The sequence below is a fragment of the Chiloscyllium punctatum genome, chromosome 23, assembly GCF_047496795.1.
Source record: "Chiloscyllium punctatum isolate Juve2018m chromosome 23, sChiPun1.3, whole genome shotgun sequence".
In the NCBI taxonomy this organism is placed as follows: domain Eukaryota; kingdom Metazoa; phylum Chordata; class Chondrichthyes; order Orectolobiformes; family Hemiscylliidae; genus Chiloscyllium; species Chiloscyllium punctatum.
In genome coordinates this window covers 51,715,070-51,731,702 of record NC_092761.1, presented here as the reverse complement: position 1 = coordinate 51,731,702, position 16,633 = coordinate 51,715,070, and the positions used below count along the sequence as shown (strand labels likewise).

Genomic DNA, 16,633 nt, shown 5'->3' with positions numbered 1-16,633 from the left:
GCAGAACCACTTGCCTAGTTCTGCCTGTGTCATTGGCACCCACATGGACCATGTAAACCGTACCGCCCCTGTCCCATGGGCTCGCGCTGTCCTCGGTCAGAGCTGTCTGTGGAGTCGAGCTGCCCTTGGTCAGTGCTGTCTGCGAGGTCATTCTGTCCTTGATTACTTCTCTTTCCGTAGGGTCAAGCATGACCTTTGTCGGTGCTCTCTGTGGATTGTCCAGTGAACAGTTGGGATACAGATAGTTTTTGTGGCATTTTGTGGATGAGGTAGGTTGTGCACCCAGGGCCCAAATGGATGTGGTCAAATGCAGGCTGGATGATGTGGATGTTTGTAACCTAGAAATTAACCTATAAAACATCGTTTTTGCACTTTTAATTGTTTAATCTGTTGTCTAGAATTGTTAATAATTAACAAACCAATTTGACTATTCGTATTCCTGGCCTTTTTTCTAGTTTGCCTGTATCGTTGTTTGTTTTTATCTAAGAATTAAACTGCATGTGAGTTACTTTTCACGTCTTAATCATGAGGCGATAATGGGTTTCTGAGTAGGATTTTTTGATGCCATGAACTAGTATGGTTCATACTTGACCCTGATCTCTGTTTCCAGATTTCTTAGACATTCCGACTTCTTCATTCTTCCCTTGCCCTGCTCTTTTTTATTTCCATTTGATCTGTATCCTATCTGATTTGATTTATTTCTGTCATGTGTACCAAGGTCAGTGAAAAGTGTTGTCTTACCCACTTTACAGGCAGAGCATTCTGAACAAGTGCATCAGGGTCACAGGACAGAGTGCAGGATACAATGGTACAGCTGGGTGAGAAAGAGGGGGGGGGGGGGGTACAGTTAATCTGTGGAACTCATTGCTGCAGGGACCTGTGAAGGCCAAGTCATTTCAAGTATTTAAGACAGATAAGCTTTTGTTCAAAGGAATCAAGGGTTACGGTTAGAATGCAAGGGAGTGGGGTTTAGAAGCATATCAGCCATGATTGGATGGCATAGCAGACTTTATAGATCATATCGTCTAATTCTGCCCCTATACCTATAGTCTTATGGTATGAAGTATGGAAGTTAACTGTTAATTGATAGTTGCTATCAGAATTTTACATTTTAATCTGCTCAATTTGTCATGGTTCCGGTGATATCTTACCTTGTCCAAAGTCCTTGATAATATGGTTGATTTTGAAACCCTTGCTTACCTTTGTTGAAATTCCAAGTTTGAAGCCTTCCAGTGGGCTTTCTGCTCTTGCCGGAAAACTGAAACAACCCTTATCTCATAAATGACTTCCTGCATGACTGTGATCATAATGCATGTCTGATGTCCAATAATTAATGACCTAACTTCCTTCCAACAAAATAGTGGAAAGCTTGAAAATAATGCTTGGTGCTTGCTGTTTCAATAGCTGTGAACAGCCAGTACCACACTGTTTCTAGAATAGGGTCTGGAGTGGTTCTACCACTTGGTGGTTCTATCAGAACCCACAAAAACACGGACTGATTGCACAGAATGTATGTCCCTTTTTGTGTGGTTTTTGTTTCGATCAACAGAAATACATTTCTGGTCCATCCCTTTGTCACATCTGAGTCTCCCAGCCATTCTAGCTCTATTTATACCCTGGCCCCAGCTCCCCAGTCCTCCTCCTATTGGAAACAACCTTTAATTGAGGGGAAAAGTTTCCACTATGCTACTGATTATAAGATCTGTGCTGTTTTCTTCCACTGATTACATCCCTCTCCCTAGAAATAGACTGAGGCTGAACTGGACTGTTTACAAAATTGGAGACGTATTTATCAAATGGCTTGCTTTCAGTCACAGAGCAGCCTTGTCATTTCAACTTCCATTTGTCCATGTCCCCTAGATCTTTCCAAGTGCAATGCACTTATCGAACTCCTCACCTACTTGGCTCCTGATTTGACAGGAATTTAGTTTTAAATCCCTCCAAAGCCCTGCTGTTTTCGATTGTAGTAACTATAATAATTTGGGTCTCTTATGTTTCCACGATTTTAATCCCATTATTACTGGCAGGTGTGCCTTCAACTGTTTAGATTTTGAACTCTGCAGTTTTGTTTCTAAAAATTATTTACCCTCCTGTCTCGCTCATTCCTTAAGCTCTTTCAAACCTGTACTGGTACCAGTTTCCAATTCTAAAGTGCCTTGGGATATTTTACTGTGTAAAGATGCTATGGGAATTCAAGATCTTGATGAATAAGAGACCTGTGGAAAATGTTGTTACAGAGTACATTGAGTTCAGAGCTGCCATAACTAACTTGTACAGGACCAAGATTTGAGTTATTACTGGATTAGTGGTGCTGGAAGAGCACAGCAGTTCAGGCAGCATCCAATGAGCAGCGAAATCGACATTTCGGGCAAAAGCCCTTCATCAGGAATAAAGGCAGTGAGCCTGAAGCATGGAGAGATAAGCTAGAGGAGGGTGGGGGTGGGGAGAGAGTAGCATAGAGTACAATGGGTGAGTGGGGGAGGAGATGAAGGTGATAGGTCAAGGAGGAGAGGGTGGAGTGGATAGGTGGAAAAGGAGATAGGCAGGTTCGACAAGTCCGGACCAGTCAAGGAGAGTGTGCTGAGCTGGAAGTTTGAAACTAGGATGAGGTGGGGGAAGGGGAAATGAGGAAGCTGTTGAAGTCCACATTGATGCCCTGGGGTTGAAGTGTTCCGAGGCGGAAGATGAGGCGTTCTTCCTCCAGGCGTCTAGTGGTGAGGGAGCGGCGGTGAAGGAGGCCCAGGACCTCCATGTCCTCGGCAGAGTGGGAGGGGGAGTTGAAATGTTGGGCCACGGGGCGGTTTGGTTGATTGTTGTGGGTGTCTCGGAGATGTTCCCTAAAGCGCTCTGCTAGGAGGCGCCCAGTCTCCCCAATGTAGAGGAGACCACATTGGGAGCAACGGATACAATAAATGATATTGGTGGATGTGCAGGTGAAACTTTGGATGTGGAAGGCTCCTTTAGGGCCTTGGATAGAGGTGAGGGAGGAGGTGTGGGTACAGGTTTTACAGTTCCTGCGGTGGCAGGGGAAAGTGCCAGAATGGGAGGGTGGGTCGTAGGGGGGTGTGGACCTGACCAGGTAGTCGCGGAGGGAACGGTCTTTGCGGAAGGTGGAAATGGGTGGGGAGGGAAATATATCCCTGGTGGTGGGGTCTTTTTGGAGGTGGCGGAAATGTCGGCGGATGATTTGGTTTATGCGAAGATTTGTAGGGTGGAAGGTGAGCACCAGGGACGTTCTGTCCTTGTTACGGTTGGCGGGGTGGGGTTTGAGGGCAGAGGTGCGGGATGTGGACGAGATGCGTTGGAGGGCATCTTTAACCACGTGGGAAGGGAAATTGCGGTCTCTAAAGAAGGAGGCCATCTGGTGTGTTCTATTGTGGAACTGGTCCTCCTGTGAGCAGATACGGTGGAGGCGGAGAAATTGGGAATACGGGATGGCATTTTTGCAAGAGATAGGGTGGAAAGAGGTGTAATCCAGGTAGCTGTGGGAGTCGGTGGGTTTGTAAAAAAATGTCAGTGTCAAGTTGGTCGTCACTAATGGAGATGGAGAGGTCCAGGAAGGGGAGCGAGGTGTCAGAGATAGTCCAGGTAAATTTAAGGTCAGGGTGGAATGTGTTGGTGAAGTTGATGAATTGCTCAACCTCCTCGCGGGAGCACGAGGTGGCTCCAATGCAGTCATCAATGTAGCGGAGGAAGAGGTGGGGAGTGGTGCCGGTGTAATTACGGAAGATCAACTGTTCTACATAGCCAACAAAGAGACAGGCATAGCTGGGGCCCATACGTGTGCCCATGGCTACGCCTTTGGTTTGGAGGAAGTGCTCATCCTCCGCTACATTGGGAGGACTGGGCGCCTCTTAGCAGAGCGCTTTAGGGAACATCTCCGAGACACCCGCACCAATCAACCAAACCGCCCCATGGCCCAACATTTCAACTCCCCCTCCCACTCTGCCGAGGACATGGAGGTCCTGGGCTTCCTTCACCGCCGCTCCCTCACCACCAGACGCCTGGAGGAAGAACGCCTCATCTTCCACCTCGGAACACTTCAACCCCAGGGCATCAATGTGGACTTCAACAGCTTCCTCATTTCCCCTTCCCCCACCTCATCCTAGTTTCAAACTTCCAGCTCAGCACACTCTCCTTGACTGGTCCGGACTTGTCGAACCTGCCTATCCACTCCACCCTCTCCTCCTTGACCTATCACCTTCATCTCCTCCCCCACTCACCCATTGTACTCTATGCTACTCTCTCCCCACCCCCACCCTCCTCTAGCTTATCTCTCCATGCTTCAGGCTCACTGCCTTTATTCCTGATGAAGGGCTTTTGCCCGAAACGTCGATTTCGCTGCTCGTTGGATGCTGCCTGAACTGCTGTGCTCTTCCAGCACCACTAATCCAGTATTTGCTTTCCAGCATCTGCAGTTATTGTTTTTACCTCCAAGATTTGAGTTGACCATTGAGGTAAAAGACACAATGGGATGCTTGCATTTTCTGCTTCAGTCACCATGAGTTTGTGTGAGCTTCTTAATTAAGATTGCAAATGTCTTTGAAATAACTATCAAAGGTTAAACAGTTTACTGCAACTACTATGGTTTCAGAGCAGTGTGCTAATTTGTGCTAGCTGCATCTGAATGAGAATGAATATTGCACTGTACTTTGTTAAATTTGCTCCTGAGACATGGTCTTTGATGATCTGCTTTCCCAAGGTTAATGTGTTTTTTGTTATTTAACTTAGTGTGCCTCATTGCTTTGCCTGTAGAATTTGTCCCAGGATTAGTCTGTCTATAAGCTCTCTCTGATGCTGTGTTCTATCTCCTCCACACAGTTGTCTGCTCTCAGGAGGCTATGACTGGTCCCTGTCGGGCCATGATGCCTCGCTGGTATTTCAACGTCAACGAGAAGAAATGTTTTCGGTTCATCTATGGAGGTTGTGGAGGCAACAGAAACAATTTTGAGTCCGAGGAATATTGTATGGCTGTATGTAAACAAATGAGTAAGTCAGCTTCTTGCTGCAGCAGCCTACCTGCTTAGTATCGCTCTTTCCTGACCAATCAACCAGTTTACCTTGTACTAGTCTTTGTGACTTAAAAGTCTAAGAGTGTGGGGCTGGAAAAGCACAGCAGGTCAGGCAGCATCCGAAGAGCAGGAAAATCGACTTTTCATTCCTGATGGAATGGCTTTTGCCCGAAATGTCAATTTTCCTGCAGCTCGAATGCTGCCTGGCCTGCTATGCTTTTCCAGCACCACACTTTCGACACTAATCTCCAGCATCTGCAGTACTCTTTGCCTAGTGATGTAAAACTTTAATTCTCCTTCTTGGGCTTTGCTGTCACCCTTTTGAAGGTCTGCATTCTTCCAGATCTGAAACCCCTGGTGATAATTTCCTTGGGCAATTTTCATACCTTTCCTATGATGCATTTCTGTCATTCTGTCTATGTATGTAATCAGCTTTGCTGTCAAGTGTTATGTCTGATCAACAACTTTTGAAAATCCAAGGTAAGTGTGGAGAGGCATACGTTGTTCTGAGTCAGTGTAAAAATATGCAGTTGTCCTTCTGGGTGGAAAATTCACAGTATGTGGAGCTCGAGCTCCTTGTTCAAGTTTCAGGTATTTGATATGATTTTAAACTTTAATTATTTGCCAAGATAGAACATAACAGTTTCATATCCTTCAGCTGTCACTCACTATAGCCTGTCTTATTTCTTCTATTTTATCATTGCCTACAGGATATGATTCACCACTGACACAAAAGTATGAGCAGAGTATTTTGGTTGACGTGAGGTGTTATTTACTGATTCAGCTGCCTGTTAGTGTATTTCTTTTTCGTTTCGTCTTGTCTCCATCAAGTTTTCTCCTTTTCTGAAGTGATACTTGGGGAAACTGCTGATGTTGTTTATTGTTATCTTATAAGCCAACCCTTATCATGTCTTGCATTGAGCATTGAAAAGGCCCACCATTGAGCTCAATTTGCAGGTGACAGGTTAACAATCAGCATTTCAAGCCTATATTTCCCCTTTCATGAATCTGATCAATGTGGCAAATCTGCGAGTTGAGCTAAAAGTGTAGATGGAACCTAATTTGTATGATGTAACTGGATAAATTCACAGCTGTTTATTGGACAGCAGAGGACAAAATGCCCCCACCTGTGTTCGACTTGAGATTTTTTCTGAGGGAAACCTTTTGATTTCAGGGGCTGTTTTTGACTTTCAGTGACTCCTTTCTCATTCTCATTTGCTCATGAATTCATTGATTCACTCAATTAATGTTGCCTTCTGTATTTGTGCTGATCTACTAATTTCTTAGAAGAATTAAAATGATGGCTCAGTGATTAGCTCTGCTGCCTCCATGCCAGGGACCTGGTTTCAATTCTACCGTCAGGTGACTGTCGTGTTTGTGCATTCTCCATGTCTGTGTGGTTTTCTTCCCAAAGTCCAAAGATGTGTAGGTTAAGTGGATTGGCCATGCTAAATTGCCCAGAGTATCCAGGGATGTGCAAGCTAAGTGGACTAGCCATGGGAAATGCAGGGTTGGGTCTGGGTGGGATGGTCTTTGGAGTGTTGGTGTACACTCAATGGATCAAATGGCCTACTTCCACACTGGAGGGGTTCTTTGATTCTATTCATTCATCAATATCCTCAATTATCAATTCTGTTATTTAAAGCCATAAAACACAAAGAAAACATTAATCTCTCAGATTCCACAGGCTTTAAATTAGCACTAGACAATTGGCAAAAGTTAGAAGCAAGAGTCTGTTTTTGAAAATAGTCAGCATGACTTTATGTCGAGAAGAGCTTATCTAACAAATTTTATTGAGTTTCTTATTGAAGAATTGACAAAGGTAATTGATGAAGGTAGGGCAGTGAATGTTGCCTACATGGACTTCACTAAAGCATTTGACAAGGTCCCTCATGGTAGGCTGGCACAGAAGATTAAGACACATTGGATCCTTAATGACTTGCCAAGATAGATCTAAAATTGGCTTAGCCATAGACAATGGAGGTAAGTTGTGGAGGGATGTTTTTTTTCAGAGCCTGATTTGCCCTGTCTCTCACATATATTTTGAGTGCTGCTGTATGCTTCTTGCTTAGTCAATACTGGTGGCAATCACTGAAAAGGCAAAAATCTTGCCCAGGTCAGAGGAATTTTCTTGCGAGCTCATTCATCAAGTCTGCTCCCACAACCCTCTTTGTAGTGAGTTCCAAGATATGAATTTTTTTTTAAAAAGTGCTCTTCACTACAGTTCCGTGTCTTCTTATCAAATTCTTCAATCAGTGTCCTTGCAGTCCTTGTACCATCAGCTGATAGGATGTTTATTTTGCTAACTTTATCAAAACTTGTCACAATTTTGTAATCATTATTCAATATCCCTTCAATCTTCTGGGCACCAAGGAAAAGGAAAATGTGATGACAGAATTGGATATAATTCTCTTGTTGAAGTGCAAGAAAGCTTTATTTTGTGTAAAGTGCCAGCCTTTATACTCAGTGCATCTATTTGTAATGCCCAAGATCCTCTGTACTTTGGTAAATTGCCCTCAATTTGCCTTTGCACTTTGAAGATTGATGTATGCAAGCATCCAGATCTATGGTCCTTGCAAATTCTTTCCAACTATACCATGAAGCTATGACTGCAAGGCACTGTTGAAATCCAGTTGTGGCAGAAATTAATTTCAGGTTTTAAAAAGTCCGATAATAAACAGTAATCAAAGGAATTGTTGTTTGGGAAAAGAAACCCGTTCTTGGTTGATTTGGCTGCTTATTTCTACATTCCAATTGATTCTTCATTGCCCTCTGAAGAACAAGTCAGTTAGCTGTGTTCTCTACTTCAACAAAAAGGCCTACCATCATCATGTCGACTGTTTAAGGCTGGGCTATAAAGACTGGCTTTGCCATGTGGAGCCAACATCCTAAGTTTTATTTCAATTGTTAATATATTGTGTACACTGTTAACAATTTTAAAAATGCGCTGAATGTTTTCTCAAGTTTAGCATCATTCTTACTCGTGAATGACACCTCCAGTAACAACAACAACTTATCTTGACTGCAAGTATCCAAGTAGATAAAGCTATGACCTAGTGCTTTAACAGTGAGAATTTGCATGTATTTGGCATTGTTGTCTCTAGGATTCACAAGAGCATAATGTGTTTGTTCTCAAAGGTAGATTGATGGCGAATACTTGAATGACAAGGACATTTTTGACAGAATAATTTCCCTATTACTATGTCCCACATCAAAAATAATGAAGTATGATGACTTTATCCTTGTCACAGTTGAGGTTTTGTAATATTGTTTCAAGACTTCCTTTAAATAAAGGGGATCACAGGACTTGGTTTGAACTCTTTTCAACAACAGACCTGGGTGAGATGACTATTAAATTATGGAGTTATAAGGTTATGGAGTTATTACTCCCAAGCCAAAATGGGAACTAGATGGAGTTGGTGACATCAGACCCCAGCAGGCTTAAGGATGTGTCTGGACTGCAGGTATCATCATGTCCGTGCACAGTGGCATGTACATACCACCCTACCTTAATTTCATAGAGTAATTGAGTCATACAGCTCTATGGCCCACCATGTGTATGCCAATTAACAAACACAAAACTGCACTAATCCCATTTATATGCACTTGGTCCATAATTTATTATGCCCTGGCATTTTTAAGTGCTCATACAGATGCTGCTTAAATGTTGACAGTACCTGCTTCGACCACCCTCTCGGTAAGCATGTTTGATATTTCTACCACCTGGGTGAAAAAATGTTTCCTCCGATCCCCTCTGAACCACTTACTCCTCTCCCTTTAAACTCATGTCCTCTGATCTTAGACATGTTGCCCATGAGGAAAAGATTCTCACAGTCTACCCTTTTTATGCCTGTCATAATTTATGTATATCTCAGTTGGATCCCCCCTCAGTTTCCTGTGCTCCAGGAAAAACAACCCCAGCCTATTCACACTCTTCTCGTAACTGAGGTTATCCATCCCAGTGAAACAAAAATAAAAATCCAAAGGACTATGGATGCTGTAAATCAGAAACAAAAATAGAGATCGCTGGAAAAGCTGAACAGATTTGGCAGCATCTATGGAGAGAAATCAGAATTAATGTTTTGGGTCAAGTGACTCTTCCACAGAATATCCTGGTGAATCTCCTTTGCATCCTATCCAGTGCAGTCATGTCCTTCTGATAGTGTGGCGACCAGAGCTGCACACCATATTCCATTTGTAACCTCTATAAGGTGCAAGAAGACTTCCCTGCTCCGATATTCTGTGCCCCGAGTAACGAAAGCAAGAATCCCGTATTAGAGATCTACTGACTTGTACACCGAGGTCCCTTTATTCTGCAGTACTTCTGAGAGATATTCATTGACCCTTTCCTTAATAGACCTTCCAAGTTACATCAGCTCCTGAACATTAACAACAACACCAATTTTTGTGTCATCTGCAAACTTACTAATTATGCCTTCTACATTCACATCTAAATCATTAATAACAAGCAGAGATCTCTGTGGTACGTTACTGGTCACGATGTTACAGTCTCAAAAATAACCCTGCACTGTGTCACCCTTTGTCTCCTCTGTGTAGCCAGTTTTTGACCCAGTTTGCCAACTTGCCTTGGAGCTTTTGGGTCAGCCTCCCACGTGGATCCTTATGAAAGGCCTCACTGAAGCCACATCAACTGCACAACCCTTATCAATATATTTTGTCCCCTTTCAAAAAACTCAAATTAGTCAGACAGGTTCTCTTTCCAACAAATCCATGCTTATCTCAGATCAATCCCTGCCTTTCCAAGAAAGTCAAGAATTGCAGATGCTGGAAATCAGAAACAAAAACTTCAGTTGCTGAAGTTCAGTGAACAGGTCTGGCAGCATCTGTGGAGAAAAATAGAGTTAAAATGTTAGATCTAGTGATCCTTCAGAAATGTTCTGAAGAAAGGTCACTGGACACAGCATTAATGTTGTTTTCTCATCACAAATGCTGCTATACTTGCTGTGTTTCCAGCAATTTAAGTTCTTGTTACCTATTGTTCCAAGTGTTGATTAATCCAGTCCCTCAGAATTTTTTCAAATAAGTTCCTTACCACTGACGTCAGACTAATGGTCCGTAATTACCTGGCCTATCCATGTTGCTATCTTGAACAAAGGATTTACGCTAGCTCTCCATCAATCTAGCGTATCACCTGTGGTCAGTGAAGTATTAAGTATCTCTGTCAGAGCCCCAGCAATCATCTTTTCCTTCCATAACAGCCTGGAATACCTCTCATCAGGTCATGGGGATTTATGCACCTTAATGCCCACTAAAACATCTTATACCTCCTCCATATTAATCTTAACACACTTTAGAACCTCACCATCATAATTAAAATCTCCTGTTACTATGTTTCTCCTATGTTGATCAGAAATACTCATTTAAGACCTTATCCACATTCTCTCGCTCCACACTCAAGTTGCCCCTTTGTTCTCTCATAGTCCCCATTCTATCCCTGATGATCCTCTTGCTCTTCATATAAAATGCCCCCTTGGGGTTCACCCTAATCTTATCTGGTAAAGGCATTTTGTGGCCCTTCTTTGCCTTGTTTCAGCACTCCCCCACACACACTATATTACTGAAGGGCCTCACCTGTTTTTAATGCTCTGTACCTAATGTTTGCTCCATGTTTTCCTTTTATCAAACTATTGATATCAATTGACATCCAGGGTTCCCTGGTCTTGGTGCCCTTACCATTCATTCTAGAGGAATGTCCCCAAACTCTCATATTATTACTTTTAAAAACACTTTTAGGAGCTTTCATGTTAATGTTTTTTAGAACAACTTTGGCTGCCTTTCATCCCGGTTCTCCCCTCAATTCAGTTCATGTTGCAGGCAGCATCACCAGCTGGTCCCCCTCACTTTTTAGTCCCCATTTGGTGATTGTTTTTCCTACTTTTGAATATTTGTATTAGTGATTTAATGCACCTTAGAGCCTCAGTAAATACCCGCTACTCTTGCTTTTCTGCTAAACTATGGAATTGGAATCTTGTTTTTAAAAATTGCACTCCAGGGATCAACCTAAATAACTTGAAAAGAATAAAATTCTGGTGTTGAGAATTTTTCTTTTACTTGAAAAACTTCAATTTATTGCAGCCATCATTAAGATTTAAATCCTTTTTGGGCATGAGTGCTCTTTGCGCCACCTAGAGATGGTGCTCGAACCATGCACAGCCTAAAGATTAAAGGGAGGCCATGGTTGTGGTGGTGGGACGGTGATCTGTGTTTACAGTTGTTCCTTTCCAAAGTCCCAGGCAAGTGTGAGAATGTTGGGTTGTAAACTTTTATGCTCTTAAGTTGTCCCTCTTTTAACAAGATAAAAAAGAGTTGAGGTAATGAGGCAAGCCAGTTCACATTTCTACTTTGACACAAGGCCCATGTGATTTGTCTTGCTGTGAAGAAACTGGCTTTGAATAGGGAAGGGTCTTGAAGATATCTGTGAAATTTGGGCATAGTTTGCTGGGGATCTCGGAGAAAAAGAGCAGTTAAAAGGTATCTGTAATTAATCAACCCAAATCAGAGGTGAGGCCTTGTCCTCTGATCGAAAATACCAAATTTGCAATGATTTTAAATTTGCCTAGTTGTGCTGAAGGGAGAATGGCCAGGAAAACCTATACTACGAAAAATATTTCTAGAGTCATAAGTTGCAAAGCTATGGAAGGAAGGCAACTGAATCCTCGAGAGCTGGGGATCACTTTGGATTGTGTACAGGAAAATCAAATGACTACTTGAGTGACAGTACAGTTTACCTGATGAAGCAGGTTTTCTGGTTAGGTAAGAAGCAATAGGGGAGAATTCTGTTCTATATTTTAAAGTATAAATTATGTACAAAAGTAGTGTTTAGTCAGTGTTGCATTTAGTCTGGTTGCTAAAGTGAATGTCTTAAAATCTGAAATTTTTGATTTTTAAAAGCTTAGCCACATCTACAAGGATTATAACAATGTGCATGCCTCATTTTGAGTCACTGTCCCTACCTGGTTAGCACTAAGCTAATTTTTCTAAGGTAACCACAAAACTTTAGTAAATTGATGCAACAGATTGTTGGAAGCATTTTACAGGATCAGATTTATAGCCAACATTAATAACCAGCATCGCAATTATGAGCATAATTTGGGTTTGTTGTATTATTCAGGGTATGCATTGTCTAAGTTTGAATGTGCACAGGCTCAAAAGCTGACGAATGCTCTGTTTTGCAGTTCTCTCAACTCCTCAACCGGCAGATGAAGTGGACGTTTATTTTGAAACACCCGCAGATGAAAATGAGCATGCACGTTTCGCAAAGGCTAAACAGCAACTCGAGGTCAGACATCGTGACCGCATGGATAAGGTATGAGGCGCACATTTTGTCTTAACTTTTTGCTAAAATGAAATTTAGCCAGGAAGCTGCATGGAACATTCTGATCACCCTTCTTAGTCTATCAACCTAAGATAGTGTTGTTGTGTTCCTCATTTGTCAGAAACAGTAGGGACATTTAAGCAATTCTTGGATAGGCACATGGAAGTTCGTGCAATGAAGGGTATGTAGGTTCGTCTGACTTTAGAGCAGGATAAAAGCCTGGCACAACATCGAGGGCCAAAGGGCCTGTACTGTGCTGTACTGTTCTGTGTTCTATGGTGAAGGACGTTAGCTGAAGCCAACCTTTATTTTGAATAGATTTATTCACAATGAAATGTTACTTGGAAAAAGCTCCTGACTCCATTCTGGCCTTGTGTTTGTCGCTTTATAAATATTTTCCCATCATCCTGTTCAGAAATGTTGTTATACACCTCTGGAACAAATAGGACTTCAACCGAAACCACCTGACCTTGACGTCAGGACATTGACAAGAGCCCAGTCTTCCTTTATACTCCTTTTTGGAATCAAATAAGCCAAATCAAATCAAATTAAACTAAATGAACAAGTGACAGCCTCTGGCGTAGGTTTTTTATATGTGCTGAAGGAGTCATTGAATCAGTGTCCTCCATCTGTATGCACTTCAACTTAAATGCAAGAGAATATAATTTTTAGAATTTCATCTAATTTTCCCTAAACAGCATTGCAGATTGGTGCTGGGATCCTAATACATATATTAGTGACTGGGATCTGAATATTGGAGGTATAGTTAATAAGTTTGCAGATGAACTGAAGATTGATATTGTTGATTACGAGGAGGATAGTGTCAGGCGACAGCCTGATATTGATCAGCTGGTAAACTGGGCACAGCAATGACAGATGGAATTTAATCCTGGTAAGTTTGAGGTCAATTAAGGGAAGGCTTTATATAGTGAATGTTACTCCCTAGGCAGTACTGAGGAACAGGGAGGAACAGATAAATGGTCAAGTACATAGATCCTTGAAATTATCGCCACAGGTAAGCAGGATGGTGAAGAAGGGCATGCCTTCTTCATTAGCTGTATTATGGAATATAGGAGCAGGGAACTTGTTGCAACTTTACAGAGCATTGGTTAGGCCACAGATGGTATACAATATACAGTTCAGGTCACCACACTATCAGAGGAATGTGATTGCACAGGAGATGGTGCAGAGGAGATTCATCAGGATGTTGATTGGGGTGGAAAGTCTCAGTTATGAGAAGCAATAGCTGGATTTGTTTTCTCAGCAGAGGTGACTAAGAGGGTATCTGGTTGGGTGAAACTAAACTGAGAGGCATAAACAGGGTAGATGTAAGAAGCCTTCCCCATGGTAAACATGTCTAAGATCAGAGGGCATAAGTTTAAGGTAAGGAGTAAGGAGGGGATTTGAGGAAGAACATTTTCATCCAGAGTGTGGTAGAAATATGGAATGCACTGTCTGAGAGGATGATGGAAGCAGGGAGTCTTGCAACATTTAAGCATCTGGACAAGCATTTAAATGTCAGGGCATAGTAGGTTATGGACCAAGTGCAGGTAAGTGGAATTAATATAGTTTGGTGATGGTTGCTTGATGCAGACATGGGAGATAGAATGGCCTGTTTCTGTGCCCTTTGACTTTATAACTTGTGTATTTCAGTGAGTGAATCTCTTCCATGCCATATTTAGCTGAATGGTTATGACATAGCACCATACAATGTGGGAGGGACCCATTCAAACTGTGCTTCACTTCATGAAAAAGAAATGAATTCTTAGCACCACCCTGACAAGACCCATTGGAATCATTATTATTTTCAATACAGTCATATCTCATTGATACACATTCCAGTAAATATAAACTCACCCTGACTTCATAAGACAACTTGTTACCTTAAGTATCAGCCTAATTCATCTTCTCTGAAAAGCCTCCAATCAAGTGTATTCCTCTGCAAGTAAGGAGACCAAACTGTATAAAGTGCTCTCTGTGCAGTCTTACCAGTGCCCTCTGCAGTTGTAATAAGAGTCGTGTATACTGCATTCCTTTTGTAATAAAGACTGCTGTTCCTTCCTATTATTTAACTGCATGCTAAAATTTTGTGATTCAGGTATAAGAACTCGATCCTTCTGTACCATAGCAATAATTGCGTGGCACAGTGGGTCAGTGGTTAGCACTACTGCCTCACAGCGCCAGGCACCCGGATTTGATTCCAGCCTCAGACAACTGTCTGTTTGAAGTTTGCATATCACCCTGTATCTGTGTGGGTTTCCTCCAGGTGCTCTGGTTTCCTCCCGCAGTTCAAAGATGTGCAGGTTAGGTGAATTGACCATGCTAAAATTCTCCATACTGTTCAATAATGTGTAGGTTAGGTGCATTAATCATGGGAAATATAGAATAATAGGGATGGAGGAATGGCTCAGGGTGGGATACTCTTCAGAGGGCCAGTGTGTACTTGTTGGGCCAAATGGCCTGTTTCTACACTGTAAGGATTCTATGATGGTGTTTTACAGTCTCTCTCCATAATCTGTTTTTCTACTCTTCTTGCCAGGGTGGTCACAACCTCACGTTTTCCCACATGATACACCGCGTGCCAAAATTTTGTCCATTTACTCAAACTATTTGTACTCCTTTGCAATCTTTTTGGCAACTTACTTTCCAACTTACCCCTGTTTCATCTGCAAACCTGGCTGTAACTCAGTCAGTCTCTTTGTCCCAGTCATTATTACAATTCATAAATAGTTGAGACCCTAGCACTGATCCTTGTAATGCTCCAGAAATTATGGTTTAACTTGAAAGTGACCCCGTTAGCATGCATGCTAATATATAAACTCATCTTTAGTAACTATTTGTGCCATCATCTTGAATGCCTTTTTGATATCCAGATGCACATTGAGTTCCTCTTATCTACCCTGTTGTCAAGTCCTCAAATAACACTCAAATTTGTCAAATATTACTTAGAATAAATAATTGTTGCTGTTTTTTGTCTTGCATTGATTAGAATAAATGCGCAATGCAAAATTTCATCAATTTACACTGCAGGAGAAATTTGCACTGCAGCTCATTGGCTGGTGAATATTCATGGAGTTATAAGTTCCCCAATCCCATGGTAATTCCATGAAAGCTACACATGTTAAACATCTTACATCTGTTTGCAGAGAAAGGATCTCTGCCTAGGAATTACGTCAAATAGTTGCTTGGTAGTACAGCATTGCATATGAGTGAACATTTTTTTCACTAGGATATCGAGGGGCTGGCCAGGTGTTCTGTACTGTTGTTTACCACAAGCCTATCTTTGCTGGAACATTAAAATATTGGGTTTTTTGCAGGTCCCACATGCTATAACTTTGGCCTAACAAATAACTTCATAAATATGGCCATTTGTTCTCAATACAAGCTTGATGGTAAAATGTGGTCCACCAAAGTCATCCTGCAAAATAATGACTAATCTGATCAAATGATTTCTCACTGTATATTGTACAAGCTCATCAACATCCCTACTTTTGGAACTGAAAATTGTCCAGAGTATATTGGATCATCCTGTAAGGACAAGGTATCTAAAGGTTTTGTGCAACAGCAACAAGCCAAAAAGATGTTTTGCCTATCACACAAATGAGTAATGCAATATATAAATTTCAATGCCAGTGTGATGCAAGGCTTTTCAGCTACATATCCAAAGGACTCGTGGATCATAGTAGAAGTGTATCCCTTTAGCTGTTAGCAACAAATGGTATTAACCATACAGTTTCATGTTTGCAGATTTGACAACAGTGTTCAACAACAGATATGATTCTGCTGTTGGACATTTGACTGATTTTCCCCGAGTTTACACAGGATTATGCTGAGAACCAATTCAGGATTGTCATTTGGGGTTGCAGTCTAGCATACTTGCACGTACTGGAAGCAGCATATGTTAATCCACAGAGCTCTGTTCTTCAGACACAGAGAATGTGTGCATTAATTGTTCTTGTTTTGTCTCACCGGAATAGGTTACAGCCATTTGCTGGTTCATTTCTCAGGACAATGCCTTAACTAATCCAAGTCAGCCTGTCCAGTTTAAAATTTAAACAAAGCCTGGCTGTTAACTATCAATAATTGTTAACTGGTGTATTCTCCATGGCAGTACTTCTGCCACTCAGCCCACTTGCAAACAATCTGCAAACTCATACAAGATAAATGCTTGTTTTCCCCTTAAATTGGTATTCTTAAAAATTCTGATGAGATAAAAACAAAGAGCTTCCACAAAATAATTTGTTTCAGCAAAAGTTGTCAAAATTGAGTAACAATTTCATTTACA

General features: G+C 41.8%; 1 protein-coding gene across 3 annotated transcripts in view; it reads left to right on the top strand.

Moving 5' to 3' along the window:
- aplp2 (amyloid beta (A4) precursor-like protein 2) overlaps positions 1–16,633 on the top strand; it is a 219,861-nt gene that overhangs the window by 123,808 nt on the left and 79,420 nt on the right. For 2 of the 3 annotated variants that reach the window (XM_072592988.1, XM_072592987.1), the window contains exons 7-8: positions 4,822–4,989; positions 12,209–12,339. In XM_072592988.1, the coding sequence (XP_072449089.1) occupies positions 4,822–4,989; positions 12,209–12,339 (299 nt within the window). The remainder of the gene's footprint in view (positions 1–4,821; positions 4,990–12,208; positions 12,340–16,633) is intronic. The other variant, XM_072592990.1, reaches the window with a different exon arrangement.